This window comes from Neopelma chrysocephalum, unplaced genomic scaffold (genome assembly GCF_003984885.1).
Source record: "Neopelma chrysocephalum unplaced genomic scaffold, ASM398488v2 Primary Assembly neopelma1_135, whole genome shotgun sequence".
In the NCBI taxonomy this organism is placed as follows: Eukaryota; Metazoa; Chordata; class Aves; order Passeriformes; family Pipridae; genus Neopelma; species Neopelma chrysocephalum.
The window spans coordinates 1,474,814-1,494,530 of record NW_020897797.1 but is presented as its reverse complement, the minus strand read 5'-3'; the positions used below and the strand labels follow the sequence as shown (position 1 = coordinate 1,494,530).

General features: G+C 39.7%; 1 protein-coding gene across 3 annotated transcripts in view; it reads right to left on the bottom strand.

Moving 5' to 3' along the window:
- The window catches only part of USP24 (ubiquitin specific peptidase 24), a 62,968-nt gene extending 43,312 nt beyond the window's left edge, over nt 1-19,656 (bottom strand). Inside the window, exons 1-8 of one of the 3 annotated variants that reach the window (XR_003536784.1) lie at nt 19,233-19,656; nt 6,965-7,130; nt 5,950-6,017; nt 4,385-4,528; nt 3,764-3,886; nt 2,819-2,854; nt 2,161-2,226; nt 619-684 (exon numbers count right to left, since the gene is read on the bottom strand). Coding sequence is in view for 2 of the 3 variants with exons in the window: in XM_027698989.1 (XP_027554790.1) it covers nt 619-684; nt 2,161-2,226; nt 2,819-2,854; nt 3,764-3,886; nt 4,385-4,528; nt 5,950-6,017; nt 6,965-7,130; nt 19,233-19,544 (981 nt within the window). In the remaining variant the exon portion in view is untranslated. The remainder of the gene's footprint in view (nt 1-618; nt 685-2,160; nt 2,227-2,818; nt 2,855-3,763; nt 3,887-4,384; nt 4,529-5,949; nt 6,018-6,964; nt 7,131-19,232) is intronic. The other 2 variants (XM_027698989.1, XM_027698990.1) reach the window with 2 other exon arrangements.
- Between the last annotated feature and the right edge of the window lie 61 nt (nt 19,657-19,717).

Below are 19,717 nucleotides of genomic sequence, written 5' to 3'. Positions count from 1 at the left end.
AAAAAGAAGCAATTAGAGTAAGAACCCATTTCAGACCATTGTAATCCAGCTTTACAAGAAGAGATAGACTGATGGACCTCTCAAAATTCATCAGTTATTAGGTGCATGTGCCTCCCTGACTCCCCATGAGCTTCTAAACTACATCATCTTCAAATAAATACTTTTGGTCATGTACTTACTCAATATTTTTTGTTGGTGAGTGCAGGTGCGAAGCCTGGAGTACATTTGCACGTACAAATATATCATAGTGAAATTTTTTTTGCAGTGCCACAATTTTTGCAGTGTAAACTCATATTCATGTGTTTGATCTGAGGCAGCAAGTTAAACTAAATGCAAAATCCATCCATCAGGCTGGATTCATTTCCCCCATGGTTTACTAATGGCAGTGGTAAAGCTCGCTACTGCAGATGTAGATACATGACTACAGATCACTGCTTAGAAAATGAATCTAAACATTGTCTGAGTCCTTTATTCATCACCTTCAGGATGCTCAAAATGGTTCCTGTACTTTCTGCAATGTTAGGTTTGAAGGCTTTTCAAATTAGTCACCGGTTCCACACCAACACAGTTGGAAGCAAATTTTCAGTCCTCTGACAACTCATAACAAAGACATTTTACCTGTACTACGGAAGAGTTAAGATATTCTGCACAAACTCCAAATGGCTGAACTAATGCAGAGATTGCCTGAAAGACAGACAGCAAGTATTTAGGTGCACATGTAACAGATCTTTTCATAGTTAGCAATCTGTATCTGAAAAAGCAAATGAAGATGAACAAGTATTATTTATCCCATACAATAATTTCCAGTCACTTGCAACGATTGTTGTAAAGGACTTGCACACCAAAACCAACACATGGTTCAGGAAAGATTTAGTCTATGGCACACACTAGAGTATATGCTATATATTATATATATTATACATGGCATACAGTATGTGTTATATACTTTCGCCTGAAATAAAAAGTGCCTTCCCCGTTTTCACTAATCTTGGTCCTCTCATCATCCTGTTCAGTCTTCTCTGACTGATCCTGTTTCAGTCACAGAAATAAACAGACGGAAAGGAACACATCACATTTTGCTTGCTTTCTACAGCAATGAGAAGTGTGAATGCAAAATTTAAGGTTAAAGCCATATGGCAAATTTCTTTCCCCAAGCATTACGTGGGAGAAAGCTCTTGTAAATGTGTCATATACATGTCAAGATCCCTTCAACGCATGATTTTAAAGTGGTATTTATTATCAAAGAAATTAAATGTATAAAGACATTATCAAAATCCGTTTCTTCTCACACGGGATCAAGAATTGTAAAACTGAGTGTGCACCAGTGCAATCAAAGGCCTAAATTAAGTGACACTGACCCAGATTTCCTTCCTAAGCAAGCAGTTATTAATCATTAAACAAAGTCAAGTCAAAGTTTCTACTGAAGGACTGGGATATAAATGGTGTTTCCTTACTCTTCTGTCATGCTCACATATCTCTGTATAAAGCAACAAATATCAATAACCCAAGAAAATAAGCTGAATTCCCTCAAATGCATTTCACTGAAAGCAGACTGATTTTATACTGGGGGATAAGATTCCAAATGACATAGTTTGCTTTTACCCTCCTCATTCTTCAAACCGTGAAAAATTCATAAGTCTCCTGAATATAGGTTAGGAAGCTAAAACTAGCCAAGTAAGGCTTTGACACCAAAGATAGTTTAGCACTGTTGAACCATTCAGTTTTTAGATATAGCTTTTGAAAAGTTGTTTAGGATTAGACACTGTCTTTCTAAGGATTGTTTTTCCTTAAATTGTGATTTTTATAATAAATGACAGAAGTCAATTCACTTGCAGCTAAATGCAGCTATGGATGCAGTAAACAGAAAACCAGGGACATACTGGTGAACATACAGTGAAAGTACTTTGATTGACATTTAACCAGAAGGCTGAATGTTAGCAAAAAGGTACACTAATTTTCTCTCTTTTCTGTGATGTCTCCAAAGCTCTTCAGTCAGAATTCTTCTGTACAACCTCATTTGACCTTCAGTCTGACAGCACTTCTCCAGAGCTCTGTGGGAATGTTGCTCTGATACCAAAGCAAAGGTAAAAGGGACACTGCTTGTTCTACACGAAGGGGGTAATGGAAAGGGAGAAGTCTCATGACAGAAGATGAACTCACCCCAAGTTCAATATCTTCTGAATTGAGTTTGGACTGAATTGCTGAAAATCCACCCAACTCTGCGAACTGAAATAAAATAATCAGTATCATGTAGTGAACTACAGTATTAAATAAGAGATCATAGAAAATACTTCACTAACAGTTACCAAGATGCCTACAAGTACCCTCTAACATGGAATATTCCATTCAAAATAAGCTTTATGTTTTTATGGGAATTCAGGGGCACACGGGAGAATTCAATGCAATTATACCTGGTTCCAGAGTTTAAACATCAAGCTACAAAGTCTGTCTTCAGTAAAAAAGGACATAGGCAGGAAAGTCAGACCACATACAGCAAGAGCTGACTGGCCCAGCACTTTTGGTTGGAAGACTTTTGCTTGCAGCCTAAGCTGAGCTCTTGACTTCCTCTAGCCATAGCTACCACGCTAGGGTAAGGGTGCTCAAGGGAGAAGGCAGCAACTCAACAAGATGTAGTTTGCAAGGCCCTTCCCTATATATAGGCAGGATTAAGATCTCAAACTGTATTTTTGTGGTTGTCAGAAAAGTGAAGCGTGAAAAAACGAGTCGGAGTGGGGTGGGGTGGGGGAACAAAAATTATCTCTGAAGACAACTAATTCAAGTGACAAACAACAATTCTGCTTGGTTTACATTTACATACCCTGTTTACCAGATCCACCAGCCACCCGTGAGGTTCCTTGAACAATAAGAACATTAACAAGTTAGTAGCTGCAACATCAATGCTAAACATTTGTCTTCTAAAACAGGAATTTGGACAGACACATTCAGCCCATTAACCCACACCTCAAATGTTATGTTAACACACTGTTATTTCAAAGAAAACAGCAGGTGTTTGTAACAGCTCCTTTACTAAGCACATAGCTAGAGTTCTGGTTGGTTCTCATGAGCATCATCCTTTTTTGGACTCTGCTTGACATCACTGTCCATGTGCTGTGGCAACAGTACACACTGGCTGCTGACTCACAAGCAACTGTATTTATAGCACATTAGCAGTGTGGAACAGTGCTAAAGAACCTTTCCCAAAGCAGCAGATTTAGAGTTTTCTTTCTGTGGCCACAAACTTGTTTCCTGAAGGAGAGATCAACTCCACTGTTTCTGTTTTAGACCCGCCCATCTGGAACAACTGCGACAAGACAGTGCAAACCTCAAAAACTGCCTCCTTGCCAGTGTGTCTGACATGAGGATATCATATCCCTTGCTGTCAGAAAAACATGAATTCTCTGCTAGAACTGAACACTTGGAGTTATCCTGGTCATTTCACACTCAACAATCAAACAGATGTCAGTCCTTAGATACACAGATCTACCCGTTGTGTACTTCATGTCTAAAGCAGCACACAGACTGTTGTGTTACTTTAGACATGAAAGTATAGAAGTTTCTAAATCTAGCCTCTAACAGAGAACTGGGACAATTTGAGAGCACAAATTCATTTCTACAGACCAACATCTACTGAAGATGTATTTGCTATAATTCTTGGTGACACATTTAAGCTTTCTTGTGCTATAAATACCTACTAATCAAACAATCTTTTCTGAAACAAAAACATCTACACTAAAAGTAGTTTTTAGGGCATGGCCACGCTTACCTTTTGAAATGTGGATATGGGTGAGACAGCATGCATGTTCCCCTCCCCAAAAACTTCTGCCCAGTTTCTCTGGCACACCTTCATTCGATTCTTGAAATGATATTCATTGTCGGGATTAAATGCCTTGAAAGAACAATGAACACCATGGATTATGCCAGTCTCAAAACCTATCTTGATGATATTTTACTTTTTCAATTGAGCATTTTCTGGGTTGGCAGATAAAGATCTAGCAAAAAATAAAGTCAAACAGAAGCCCTCTGCTCCAGCCTCTCAGTTCTCATTGTATAAAGCATTCTGAAGCTTCCATTCTGTACAGACAATACCCAATAACCATGTGAGCCAGAGAGCTGTAAAAAGGGGAGCTCAACTCAAAGTACCAGTTTTAAAAAATTAACAGTGAAGTGACAGCAAATGTGACTTTTTTTTTGAGACTGCTAGTTTTCAGAAGTTTTGAACAGCACTCACCCCTTTGAATTGTATGCTGGATGCAAAATATCTGCAAGCAATGGCTGCAGATTTTAAAACAATAAACTACAACTCACAGTTGGAAAAAGCATCAAGATCATAAATACAAAATGCCAAATACCCAGATATCAGAATTGGTATCAGAGAGTCAAATACCATTGTAAGTACACCAAGCAGGCCCACGGGAATAGGATCTTGTTTTACTCTCTCTGCAACCAGGTCCACTAGCAGCATAAGCATGTTGTATATTCCTTCATGGATTTCAGTTCCCCATTTGTGAACGGCACTGGATGTCAACAGCTTAAAAGAAAAAAAAAGTGATTTTTTTTAAAGTTTGAGCACAATCACAAAACAGGAGAAAGACTTTCCAGAGCAAATGCTTCCTTGGAGTGCACTAATCACTATCTGGTGTGTTTTTCAGATGTTCTTCCTGCACTAATGCCTTAAGAGTTAATTCAATTTGTAATTTTGCTGAACACCTTAAATCACACTTCATGACAGAAAATAAAATGTATCAAACTGTTTTCCATTTCCACGCACTAGTAAAGACTGTAACCTTTGCAAAGAACAACTAATATGAAACTAATTTGCTTGCAGATTGAACTCACAACTATTAAATCTTCAAGTAGGCAGCCACAAAGCTGAACTGATTGAGCTGTAATAACCATTTACCAATTCACACTTTTTGAGCAGCCTCTATAGGAAAACAAAGGCCATGTACCATGAAGAAAGAGGTATTTAATCTGCTTCCCACCTACTGAAACATGTTCTTTGAATCTGGTCTCATGTGGTTGTTTATAAAGGACACTAGGCTGCCATCTGCAAACTTCATTTAATGTCTGCTAGCAGTTAAAAAACTTAATAGTTTAAATACAATTATTTTTTGTACCATTAATAGCGTTTCTTGCAAATATTTCAGCAAATTGTAATTCAGCACATTCTAAACTTAGATTTCTACAGATTATTCTTCTGCAGGAACTATCTACACCATCTATTTTATATGCAAAAACCACCAAGTGATATAAAACTACAGTATGTAAGATTATTACTTTGATAGCCAAATGGAAAAAGAATTTTTCCCTTAAATTTCTATCTTCCCTAAATATAATTATATTCTCATTAATTTAAGACTAGGACTGAGTAACTTTTAAAAAGGTGTATATGTGTTTTTATGCATATGGTTGAAAAACTGGGCAAGAAATTTAGACAGTATCCAAAATGGATGGAATAGCGGGAAGTGAATTGGTTTGGGAAGCTCTTTAGAGAAAAGTCACAGAGACCCAGAGAAACACAAGGCATTAAACACTGAGGGAAAAGACAAATTCTAAATGGATTGTGAAAAGAAGTTAGCAACCCTCTGAAGAAGGAGCAAAAAGAACAGTTAAGGGAAATCAGATTGTGAATTTGCCACTAATGACCTTATGCAAGAGTCTTTAAACCTCTCTTTAGGCTCTGCTAATTATTACAGAGCTCTTCATTTAAGGGAAAAAAATAAAGAAAAAGCTGTGTGCTACAGTCGCCCAGAACTGCAGAACTGGGACTTTGTATGATTTTAATCTAAGTTTCTGTATGATCTTAGTCTAGGAAAATAATTTGAGTGTGATTTTAATCTAAGAACACACTCAGCAGTTGCCATAGTTTCTGAAGCCTGGATTACAAAACACTACTTCCGCCATGAACAATGCAAAGAAACATTGAATTGGTCTGCGGTACCTACTTACCTTTTTAAATGCTTCAGGCATGCATCTGTCCATAAATCTCTTGCAATTCTCATCGGAATCAGAAAGACCTTTACAGAAAGGAGAGTGCATTTTAACAGTATTTTTAAAATATACTTTTTAAAATTACCTCAGGGATCTCATCACAAGCTTTTGGGAACACCAACCCAAACCTGCAGTAAAAAATGTGCTACTGTTCATTCATAAGTAACATGCTCTTTCAGCAACAAAATGCATGAGTCAAGAGAACTTGCCTTTCAGAACTAAGGAGTTTCACAACGTCCACCTTTTACAACCTCTTCAAGCATTCTCACCATAAGTAACTTGTAAACTTCAAAGTTTACAATTTGTACATCATTACTGATGCTTCACAGCCTCCATCCAACGCCAAATCTAAGCACAGATTAGAAGCAAAGAAGCAAACCAGAACCACTTAACAACTTCTATTCTTCCAAGAGATTACAACATCCCTTTAGTCTGCCACCAGGCATGACAGAAAAAACATCTTGTACTCTCATTATATACCAGTTGTTGGGCGTGGTGCCTCCTTAACACTCTTAACCTCAGCCAAACTACTGAATACAGAAAAGTCAAATTCGGGTCTAACACAATACAAGCATTTCACTAGGGAAAAACAACGAGTTATACAAGCGTGCCACAGCATGGATTTAGATGACAGCTTGTTTTTACGAATGGAAAAATAACCAGCACAAAAAACGAGTCAGTAATTCAGCTCTGAAAAACTGTAATTCCTACAATCATTAGAACATAAAGAAACATGTGCTCCCGTTTTTAAAAAAGCTTAAGTGAACAAATTACTTCAGAGAAAAAGAAAAGAGATCAACATTCTTTTTACAGCATTGGGTGGAACAGTTCACTGTTAACCACTTTCCCAGAGATGTGATCAGGGTGCCAAGTAAACAACTGCTACATTAAAGTGAAACACACAACTGCCCAGCATACTGTCTGTGACATCCTTTGAATATATAATCCGTATATGTGTGGAAAGAGAACTTACCCAGTCTTGCTAGGTAGGTGGATGCAATTAGGCACTTGCCTAGAGACTCCTCCCGCTTGTAGGGTATGGACCAGTGATCTGTTAAAACTCTGCTCTCCAGTTCATACAAGTTAGTTGTTGGAAACTCAATCCCTTCACCGGAGCAATTCCCATTTTCATCATTTTTCTGGGGGGAAAAAAAAAAAGACGTTCAGGTAAAGCAATTTCTCAGACACAATTAAGAGTTTAGTAGCTTCAGAAAAGGCAGCTGTGCTTGTAACAAGCATGTCAAACTCTCAACCCTGAGGCTGCTTGTGTTTTTCAAAGTAGAACTTAACATTTCAATTTGAAGGGATTACATACCTGTATGTATTTCATGCTACTATGTTTACATAACTAATTGTTAACTAATTGCCTATTTAAGAGGCAAATCTTGTTCCTTAGCATATCAGATCCTAGAGCCAAGTGATAAGTACTTCCAGTCCCTGTGAGACTGTAGAGTAGAAATCTTGATCTCCATAGATCTGCATATTAATCCTCTGTTCAACAACCTGCTGTAGAATATGGGAACAGTTTATTCTAAGAGAGGTGCATTTCATCCCATCACATAAAGAAATACTGGACACTGTTCCAGTACAGTGGGATTTTTTTACTAGCTAATAAAGAAAAATGTGCATCTCAAATATAACTGTCCAACAAGGAAACTACAATTGTCCTTCTCCTTAAGTCAAAACGAGTTACTGGCAAATATTACAGAAGGGAACAGGGAAAAGGCAAGCAGAGGACTCCAGCTAAGCTTTACAGGTTTCCTTGCTAGTGCCACTAAAAAGCAGCTCTTTCTGTGTACAGGACACAGAATTACCCCCTGCTCTTCGCTAAGTACCATGTTAGGTAACTGTCTCAGCAGCGCCAAATGAAGAGTAGACAAGTTATTCATTTATTTTCTTTTGTTTGTTTTTTAACCTTGCACAGATGCCAGCTACCCAATGTGTCAAAGAGTTCACATGGACTACCTTTCCCTGCCTCCACAACAGCAGGCAAGGCAAGCTGGAGAAAGGACAGAACGTCTGGATCAGGCCTGGCAGCAAATGGAGTGACTGTCAGAGACAGCGGAAAACACAACCACAGTGATGGTAACAAGATCCCACTGAGAGAGAAGCCAGGGACAGAGGGAGGAAGGACAAGCAGGAAATAGAGTAAAAAACAGACAGTGTCAGGAAAGTGAACAGAATAGAAATAAACCAAAAGAAAGAACTGAACTCTGGAGGACGTGGTATACAACGAATGAAGTCAATGTATGTGCACAAGTGTGCTTCCAGCTCTCTGACTGCATTTGCTATTTGTAGGATTAGATTTGTTTTTAAAAAAGTAAATGTGTCATTCACATAATGGTTCAAAAATACTGAGCTAAGAGAACAGCATAGAGCTTATATTTAAAGTTCACTGACTGCACACAGGGGCTGGACTTACAGGTTCTGGAGAGCAGCAGTAAAATTTACAGGAATGATACAGAGTGCTCAGAATAACCACACGTCAATGTTTGGGAAGGAAGGTGCCACCTTTCTCCAACCCCTTACTAAACATTTAGTCCCCAGTTCGTCACTATAGGAAGTTGTACTTCAATAGGCCTGCATATCAGCTTCTGAAACTGGTCACCTGATCCAACACTGTGCATGGAAGCCTAATGTAATTCCCATCTAGTAAATCATGCCCTGTTTAAATACTTCAGGTTTTGAAGAAGAAATGTTTGAAGGTCTAAATGAAAAGACACTGAAATTATTTACAAGCTTTTTTTTTTTTTAGGAATTATCCTGATGTATTGATCAAACAGTTTTCAGCTTTTGTAAAGAACAGCCCACACAGAGCACAAATCCGTTTCCTATAGAAAACAAGTGTGAGGTTATAAAGAAAGCCCTCACAGTAACAGGATGGATCCAGCTTTTAGTATAATAAAGGCAGACTAAGGATAACAAACACACAATTGCTGAGCACTCAACAACTGCAGTTCAGCCCAGACTTGCAGCCAAGGAAAGCAACATTTCAACAAATTATTACAGAAACTGAACTACGGTTGCTCCATTCCCCGGAGGAAAGTGTCCACGTTAAATAAAGCCAGTGTTAGCAATAGACAGTTTAAGAGCTGCAGAATAGCAGTGCAGACCTTCAGCTATTGCTGGAAAACTCTACCTTTTGTGTTCTCCCATCTGCATCCAAGCAATGCTGCTCCTTCTTTATCTGTTTCCACACAAGTGATTGCCAGTGTCCATAATACGGAAATTCACACAGAACGAGTGAAATAACACATTCTTCACTGTACATTTAGCTCCTACATTATCATAAATTGTGCTTAGGACATGTCTGGATTGCGTTTACCAACAACGTAGTGAAAAGATTTGTTTTACACAAAAAAATGAGTGTGGTACTGGGAATATTGTCCTAGTAACAATGGTAACTCTTCGCATTGAAGGAGCATGCTTCTGGCACATTCCACTAATTAGGAAACAATGAGTCTTCTTGCTGGTCAGCTTTCTGCTACCAAAACCCTGCCCAGAAAGTATCAAGTTTAATTATTTATTAATTTTAGAACACATCACACACACATGGCTTCACAGGTACCATGAAACCTGCAGGTCTCAAATAAGTGCTCAGGTAATTTAAAACTCAAATCCCCCTTCAAACCATTAATATATTTAATACTCTGCATTTCTGGGAGATTACAGCTATGTTCACTTTATCTTAGCACAGACTGAGTCCTGTTTTTTACAGTGTTATCTACTACAAGTAACAGACTCTTTAAAGACTTCTTGCTGCTCTTTCCTAATTAGTTCCAAACTGTTCACCATCCAACTTTTAAATCGATTTGCACTGCTCTTTAAAGCGAGGGATTTATTACCAGCAGCCAGCAGCTGCTGCAGCACGAGGGGAAACGTCAGCTCAGCTTGGCTCAGCTCTTGCGTAATCTTGTGCTGGCTGGAGATCTTGCACACAGACCTTATACTCCGACACAGGCTGGAGATCTCACTTGCTCTGTTAACACTCACAATTGCAAAACAGCTCTGGACAGGCCCTCACAATTAATGCCTTGTAACTCAGCAGCTCAGAACTGTCCTTACAGACTCTACTGACACAGGTCCACGGAGGAAATAAAAGCTTTTGAAGAATGATTATGGTACATGTGAAAAGGTCATGCCAGACTCCTGAATAGTGGTTTTCTGGATCTCTTCTCTGGGGAATTACATGGGTTTTGTTTGCTTGTTTATTTTTTAATATATACATACATAAAACTACCTCCTTCCCCTCAAATAGGTGACTTAAGAATGGCGTTTGCCAGGTGATGATGACCTGTATCAGGACTTTGCAATTCTGGTTGAACAGACTTAACATTGAACTGGCGCCTGACAAGTTAAGGATTTGTAGAGATGTTCTCCAACAGAACAGCAAAAAGCAAAAAAACCCCAAAAAACAAACCTCTTTTCCTGGTAACCAATGTAATCATCCAAAGATAAACTGTCTAAAAGTCTGTAAGGATCATTGCTTTCCGCAACAGGAAATGCACATCACACAACTGTGACTATTCTCCCTCCTTCAGCTGAAGTCTTGAGACCAAAAAACTTTTGCTGGCAATCCTTTAATATAATTTTCCATGCCTTCTGATATACCTGTTATTATATAAAAGCCCTAAAGATCCCCTCACTCTAACAGTCTTGACTCTTCTGGCTTACTTTCAAGGTGTGAAAATACAGTAATGGCTAAACACACACACAGGCTTCCAAGAGAAATACTCTCACAGGAACAGGCTTAAGCAGTGATTCAAGATTCTCACTCTGAGGACCTGGTACCTCCCACAGTTGCTTGCAAGGCTGAATAAACAAAAATTGTCAAATATCTGATCAATAAAGCATTGCTTAAATCTCTAGTAAAAAAACCTTCCATGGAAGAGTAACACAAACCAAAAATCAGCCCTCACACAAAAAATGAAATACAACTTAATTGCCAAAAGGTCACAGTTCGAAGCTTCAAAATGTATTCCTGTAGTACTCAGCTAATTAACTAATCAAACACTCTTTAACTAAAGCCACTGACAGTTCCCATACCAGCTGCTTTACATAAAATAACAAGGGGTTTAAGAACAGTTTTGATGCTAATTGACAGCCTTAGTAACGAAATTACAGTCAAACTATAATTTAAATTTGTTAATTTGATTTTGATAGAAGACTACCAACAGAATTTATTATTACCAGAGCTAAGTCACATCATGTGCTCTTGAATCTAATATAATTTAGGAAAAAAAACCCCCAAAGTCACGTTTCTTTCAACAAGCAACAGGATCGGACTTTCTAAGACACCACCAGACCAAGCAGTTCCCTTCATTCTTATGCCTCTCTAATAACTGATTTTCACAAAATAACCATCATTTTATAGCCAAGAAAATAGATTTTTGATGTTCCACTGCATTGCTAAAAACACCCCAAACCAACACCCTATTTTGTTATTATGCTCCTACATAATACAGGACAAAATTTAATTGCTTGAAAAGCAGTAATGGAAAAAAATGCATAAATCCAGAATTAGCCAAAAAAAAAAAATCCTAGGCCCACCTTTCAGTTTTTATCACAGTCAGCATAAAGAAATCAATTTTTCAAAGCTTCAGCTTCCCCAGCTGTAAAGTGTCAGCAGTGATTCTCCCCTGTGCCACAGCACACTGATGCACCACTCACTAGTGTTTGCAGAGTACTGCAATGCTCAGGTGGAGGCAAGGTGAGAGAAATACATCAAATACCCATAAAAATAGAGCATTTCTCTGCTCTCTGATCTACTATTCCCATCACTTTTTGGGAGAAGCTATGAATCCTGAAGTCATGACCTGACAGTCCTTCCATCTGCCAGACTATTGATTAAAGCAGCTTTTACTTTCACGTCTGGCTGTCAATTCTTTTTTCTGTTAATTACCTCTTTAAAGGAGGATATTCTGCTACCTAGAACTGAAACACAGGGGTAAGTATTCAAAGGATTTCAAATAAATCAAAGCTACCATCTTGTACTTACACATGAACATGCTAAGCACGAGGTATTGAATTTTTTTTAAAAAGTTACATTTTCAAACCTGTAACCTACTTGCTTTTTATAAACTGGTATTCCAGAAGCTTAAAGAACTTCTTTAAACTCGTGTTAAGTGGCAGATGAGGGAGCAAAATTGGACAGTATTTCCTAGTTGCCTGTTCATGCTATCATATAAAACCCATTTGATCCATATTTCTAAGAGCAAGCTTGGTATCCTGTTGTGAGTATGTCAGTGTTAGTAAGACTCTGAAGATGGTGTCATGTATGGAATTTCTAGATTATGTTTCTCATTTGGCAATAAGAAAACCTACTGACTTCCTGAATGTTTTGCTGACAAACAGACATTTATTTGCAAAGTATAGCAACAGTTTTTAACTGGTTTAAGTCCTAAACAGATGCAGCATCTTGCCCTTGCATTGTCATCCAGAGAAACATATCTCTACGGAAAATTTCTGAGCACAGTGATAGATAGGAATGTCTTTTGTTATTTATGTTAAGAGAACATAAGCTTGTTGGGGTATACACGGATGTTTTGCTTTATTCTTTTTGTATAGAAATGAAATTCTTCAGTTCAAATTTTTACCATGGACTACTTTACACAAGCAAACGCAGTCTTGTCATAAGAAAAAATATATTAGTATTTCATCATGCTAATATAAAAGAATGATACAAGCCTATTACTAAAGGAAAATAAATCCTCCATTACAGACGTGCCCTAACTGAAGCCCATTTGGACTCTCGTCATAAACATGCCCTAAGGAAACTCCAGCTTATTTAGTGAACTTTCTCACAGAAAGTTTTGGACACTGACCTTAACTGAGAGTTGCACAAGTGCACTATCAAGAATGCACGGTTAGACTAAACCCTAGGTGTAAAGGATTATAGCAAATCATAACCACAAAAATCCCATGGCTCCACCTTCCCTCTGCCCTCCATCTCTCACAACTAAGAACGGTGTGAGACTAGGAATAAGAACACAATGTGAATTTGATGAAAAATAAAAATAAATTCAGCAAAGCTAGAAATTAACTTGGATTTTCTAAAAGCATTGCTTGTACTGCTCTCCCAGATTTCCAGGGTGACAGTGTGATGTTACCAGGCAATATTCCCTGATGTACTTGCCTAGTTGTTCAGAGATAAACATAGTCCTGAGCTGCACAGCAAAACAAAACAACTGAGGCTCTGTAAATATAACACTTGAATTAAAACATCCATTTAACTTCAACAATAAAAGGAGTCTCTTTGCCTTTTTATGCTACTATTACCACAGTATTGAGTGATATCTGAGCCAGAGATTCGCTACAACCACTTTTGGCAACATATTTTGAAGTTTGATAACAAGTTGTAGGCGAGGGAGAGGTCATGGAAAGCACTGTTAGGAATGCCATTCATAAGGAACCAAGGAAAATACTTATCTTGCATGTGTTTTCAGTATTCTTTATGGATATATTTAAAAACTTATTCCATTATCATAACTACAAACAGCCAGACTCACAGCCGATACCATTATTCCTCCCAAACCTTGAGTTTTCTTAAGCACAAAACCCCCATGCTTGTTCTCAAATAACTCAAACCAACTTTGTGTGATATCAGATAAACATTGTGCTTTAAAACAATAAAACAATGAATCACAAATGCTTAGCATTTCAGTACTTAAAATTAAATCAATACTTGCATCTCTGTTTGCCAAAACACCAGGCATTAATAGAGAAGTGCTGCAGAACCACTAGATATTTATTGTAACATTTTAGCAACCAAAGGTCGGGGTCTGGAAGGGAAAATTAATTCAATAATGCTGCTGAACACTCATCCATCCTTCTGTTCTACAGACGTAAACTGATGTATAGTGAGACAGAAATCAGAACAGACAAAGCAGCTGATTTTGATAGTGTATAATTACAAAAATGTGACTAATTAATATGAAAAAATCTTTAAATGCCTCTCAAGACTGCTCTGCTGGGCATCAGAAAAGCCAGAATTGCTGTCAAGTAGTAAGCAGGAAGATCAAGTGGCAAGAAACTGTAAGCATACTGGCTTTTAAAAATAATTTTAATTTGGCCTGTGAAACATATATACCAAAGGCTACTCCTACAGCAGTACAAATACGTGTTTTTTTCAAAATAAAAGCTTAAAAAAAAAAAACAGGCACTTCCTTTCCATCTTTGCCCTTCTCATACAAAGACCTACTGTTCCTTAATCCAAAAGCAATCCAAATGATTTGCTGGAATTAACTTCTAACACTGGCTAATTTGTTTTTATTCTCATTCTTCCTCAGTATTTCACTTCCTTATTAAACAGCTGCCACAGAATAGCACTGTAAACTGGGAAGATGACCAGAAAATGCTTCCAGGGGACATTATAGCAGAGACACTTCCTGTCCAGCTGAGAAGTTGGCTATAGATCTGCCTCCTACCTCCCTGATCCCCCAGGCATCACCTTCACTGGTGAACCAGTAATTATAAAGTGCTCCTCTCAATCCACAATTACTCTAACGATCACATTACACAAAACAAAGCTTACATTTAAAGTTAACCAACTGCATTTCTCACTATTACCCCTATTTTCCCTGATTTCATGCAGCATCTCTATTAGTCTGTGTTATGTCAAGAATGAAATGCAGGGTATTTTCTTTCAAATGCTTTCAAGGAAGTGTTAATGGAATCAGAACGTAAGAAGAGGTTCCACACCAGGGCCACTCATTTTTGAAAACAGTGATGCTGAAAATCAGGAGTGCTAAAATACTAATTCCACTTGACATTCTGATGGCATCCAGCCAGAGACTCAACGCCAGAATCCACCACAGAGCTTTATTTGATTGCTTAATTGTTTTACAAGGCCAATTCATAGACAAGCCGCACTGTAAAACTTCCACACGAGAATGCAAGAAATAGTCACTTTTGCAAAGCTTATTTGCAAGACAGGAGATTGACTTTAAATGTATAGAATTGCAACATGAAATCCACCTCATTTGCTTGAAGGCTAAATAACTTCTTTGTCTTTAAATAAATACAGCTCCTTCCATTCAAGGATCAAAGTACTCCACAAGCCTAATGTCCATGGTTTTCCTAATAAAGCACACACCATTATCCTAATTTTACACATTAAAAACTAAACCAGAGGTTAAGTTACACACCCACCATGACACAGCACATCTGTGACAGAACTGCTTTCAGTCCTGAGCTCTAATAATGAGCAGAGGTAGGGTTTGAACACAACAGTTCTGCAGCATGACTAGTGAGAATGTTCCTGGCACTGGCACTCACTACGGTTGCCGGCCTGTTTCTTTTACAAAATCCCCTTCTCTTGAAATCAAACAGCACCTCAAAAGCAATCCTGGACAAGTTTTATTATAAACCTTACCTAGGAAAATCTGGTGTGTGTGAGTTTTTGATCCAGTTCAACTAAAACAACATAAATCAAAAGAGCACATGCTGAAGGGGACAGGAATAGCTAGAAGGTAACATAATCCGTTCATCACAATTTACCCAAAAGGTCATAGTAATGACTCTCAGAAGCTGTTTTAAAAACAAATTAAGATTATTTTAGTGAAGGTTATGCAAACTGCTGTTACATGTTCAGTAGTTTTACCTACCCCTTCCCACAATTTCAGGTTCTCTGGTCACATTTCCCACATTTGTTTAGCCTGCTCTTCGCCCTCCCATTCCTCTCAAATTCATTAAAGCCAGCAATTGTGGCACTTGTGGCAATTCATGGACACACTGACAGACGTTGTCATCACATTCATTTATAGTCTTGTCTTAAATTATAAGGATTCAGCAGCAGCTTATCAGTCATATAGTAGCTTATCTGTCAGTCATATAAAGAGATGAGCATAGCATCCTTCACCCACCTCCCTCAGCAAAGAATCACACTGTGACAATCTGGATGTTGCCTAAGGAATAAACATAGAAATCCCAGATTCTTGCCAAACTGCACTCATCAGATTTACTGTCAACAGACATAAACATAGAAGTTATGTCAAACAAGCAAAGATACCTCTTGTAAAAGCAGGTGATCTCAGTCTATCAATGTGGTTTAGTGCTACACAGGGCAAAGCTACAAAACAGCTGTAAACCCGAAGTCGAACTTCCTGCTAATTCAGGAAGACTGCACAAATGAACTGAAGCCCCCTTTGCATTTCCAAGTTTGTCTGGCCTTTTTCTTTTGATGAGTTAAGCGTGGTCATGTTAGCCCATCAATGCCAGAGGCACACCACAGCTATTAGCTTAAAACTGAATCAGTTGCATGCTCTTTGGAAGATGCTGGCCTGCTGAAAATGAAGTTTTAGCCCTCGTGAAAATGAATTTGTGCATATCTTCATCTCAAGCCTCACGCAGAAGGCAAGCATAGAGTGTGTGTTGGGTCAGCTCACAGCAGCTCTCTTGCTTCTGGGCCAGTTATTCCAAATTTAGGCTTCTCTAACACTTTCAGACAGCCCTGAAGACTAGCAGTCTGGATCACTGAAAGAGGATTCACACTGATTTTTACAATCTTATCTAAAGAAAACATGTTTTTACTAGTATGATATGTATCTGGTTGCTGTGCTGTTCTCAAAAGAAAACCAGGAGACAAGCCTTTCTTTGATCAACATGAATACTAAACAGATTCTAACATTATGTAATAGAGACCAAATAAGCATATGCAAACATAATGGATTCATTACTAATTAGAGAAAATGTAAAGTGTTTAATCATTCATAGATCTATTCTTAAATGCATGCTAAAGTGTACTCAGCCAAAAAAGGAATGTAAATTCAAAGTACCGACCTGTTACATGTATGTAATGAAGAATGACTAAAGCTTTCTTGTTATTTTTAAATTTAAAACATCTAATCCTAACTTTTGTTCATGAAGTACTAGACTGGAAAATTTAATTTAGGGGCAAATTTCTAAGAACTGTGCTCCTTTGATTTATATGTTCATGTTCGTTGCTGATATATAAAATCCAAAAATCTAACACACCACAACCTCCCCACTGAATAAAAGTTAAAACTGGTATTATGATGAGAAGGAGGAATACATGCTCAGAGCTGCTAGAAAGAGAGATGATATTGAGAGCAAGAAAACCAGAAATAACATCTGAATTACCACAAGTATGGAGTACAATATGTTTCACCATAATGTGTATGACTACAATGAATAATATAGCTGCCTGTGCAATGGCTTTCTGTATAGCTTCATTTACCATAAGCTTCTGCTGAATGGAAAACTACCGATTAAGCTGATTAATTACTGATTAACCACTTAAAGAACAGCTGCAGTTTATTAAACGTAATGCTAGATTACTTTTGAAGCATAAAACCCTTAAGAACTGATCATATATAATTTTCCCACTTTTATAAAGAATATGTCAAAAGCTGTTAGGTTGTACTGCAATACTGGACAAATAAGCACAGGCAAAAATTACAATCTTAAGACTTTTACAAGTATAACTCTTCTATTACAGAAACACTGTTTTGCATACACATGCAGGAGCTGACAGATGCTCATATGCAAAAGAATCCAATTACTAACTGAGGCCTGAATTTATATAGTTTCATGTAGCAAGACACCTCAGCCGTTCTGAAATGCCTGCTCTGTGCAGTGATTTGCCTCTATTGAAATGTTTTGGCTTCCCTCCTGTGGGTTAACCAGAACACCAGTCAAAGCAAATGAGAACATGAGTGGCAAAGGAAACTATTACAAAGCATAAGTAAGTTTGATCAGACATACAAGCTGAAATAATAGGAGGAAAATCCTCTTAAGAGCTGTCAAAGTGCCATTTGCAATAGGAACAAGCGCAAGGGAAAAAAGTACTTCTCTGAAGTTTACACTGACAGCTTCTCTTGAAATGTCACACTGACAAGCCAGACTGTCCCAACCACAACTACATCCGATAGGAAAATCCATCCTCTGGGTGGCTACAGAGATCTAAATGCCAACAAGGAGAACTCTCATTCACTCTCAACCCTTCACAGCAAAGACTGGAAACCAGTTCCCTGACGCTTCAATCAGGGAAGTTAAACAGCGACTCCTCTTCTGCGCAGCACACGTGCCATCCCACGGATCACCTTACTCCACAAGCACACATCAGCAGCTTATGGGAGCTCAGGATCTAACCCAGTTAACTCAGTGAACAGGATCACCTATCTTTATTCCGCGAGATTGGACGTCAACATGCTGAAGCTATGGATACGGATGATCTGTGCAAGTGTAGTTACGTACCAGATACGTGCATGTATTCTTCATAAATGTATTTATAGATACATACACACACATACCCAGAAAGGGAGCACTTTCTGGCACAGAAACTCTCAGGATACTGCTCACCAGAGCCTGGGAGGGTATGTGAGTTTCTCTGGTTTTATTCACGTGCTTAAGCACCTGCTATTGACCAATTCTTGAGACAGAGGCTATGCAAGGCGGTCCTTTGGTACCACACAGCAGAGCCTTCTGCTGTTCTCATCCCCACGAGTTCCACAGTTTGGATACTACTAATTAGCTCTTTTCATATGAGAACTCTGGGAAGTTTTGAAAAAAAGACCTGGAGGAGGAGAAGGCTTTACAGGAAAGCATTACACTGACTGTTCCAGGCAGTAAGGAAAGCTCCATGAGCATATTTGCTGGCTGAAGGATTCAGAGCTCTGGAAGAGGATGGAGGAGCGAAAAACGCAAACAAGGAGGAAGAAGAGAACCTGGCAAAGGTTGGTGTCCTCCAGCACATCTATCTACTTCAGTTTCGTTTTGGATCAAAGCTATAAGTTACAAGTTAAAGCCTTGTTTTGAAAATATCTGACTTTACTGCGTCCCTATTTCAGAATTCACGCTCAGCCTATCCAAATAAAACCATACCTAAAGTCATACCCACACTGCACTTTCCTTCACATTGTGCAAACAGTTAACAAAAAAAAATAAAATAAACAGTCATTAGTCACTGGGATTATGCAAGAAGGCAAAAGAGGGGGGAGAGAAAACCAGAGCCCTACGGTAGCCACACATTCTTGGAATGCCAAGGAAAACCCTGGGCGCGCTTCACCTTGCAGCGATCGCAGGGAGCGGGCACGGGAGCACGGCGGGGAGCCCGGAGGGAAGGAAGGCAGGCGAGCGGACAAGGAGCCACCAGCCCTGAGGGTCCCCTGGGCATCCTCCCGCCGGCCCCAGGCCCGGGGCGACCCCCGCCCGCCGGCCCCGCTGCGGGGAGGCTGTGGCGGCTCCCCCGTACTGCCTGTGGCCGCCCCACCGCAGCTCACCTCGGTCTCCACCACCTCGTGGTACGCGGGCGGGGGATCGAAGCCGCCCCCGCCGCCGCCGCCGTCCCCGTCCCCGCCGCCACCGCGGGGGCCCTGCCCGCCCGCGGGGGAGCCGTGCCCGCCCGGCGGGCCCTGCCCGCTCTCCATGGGCTCGTAGCCGCCGTAGTGGAGGCCGGGCCGCTCGTTGGTGAGCAGCGCCACGGCCTCGTTGATGTCGTTCTTGGCCAGGCGCAGGGCCTTGCGGATGGCGGCCGCGTCCGAGAAGCCCATGCAGAGCAGCGTGGTCATGTGCTGCTCCTCCTCGCTCTCCATGGCCGCGCCGGGGAGCGGGGCCGGAGGAGGAGGAAGAGGAGAAGGAGGAGGAGGAAGGGGGAGACACCCCCGCGGACCGAGGGGCGCCGGACTCAGGCGCTGCCGGCCCCGCACGCCGCCATGTTCGGGAGCGCCGCTCCCCTCCCGCCGCCGCCGCCGCGGCGGCGGCCCCC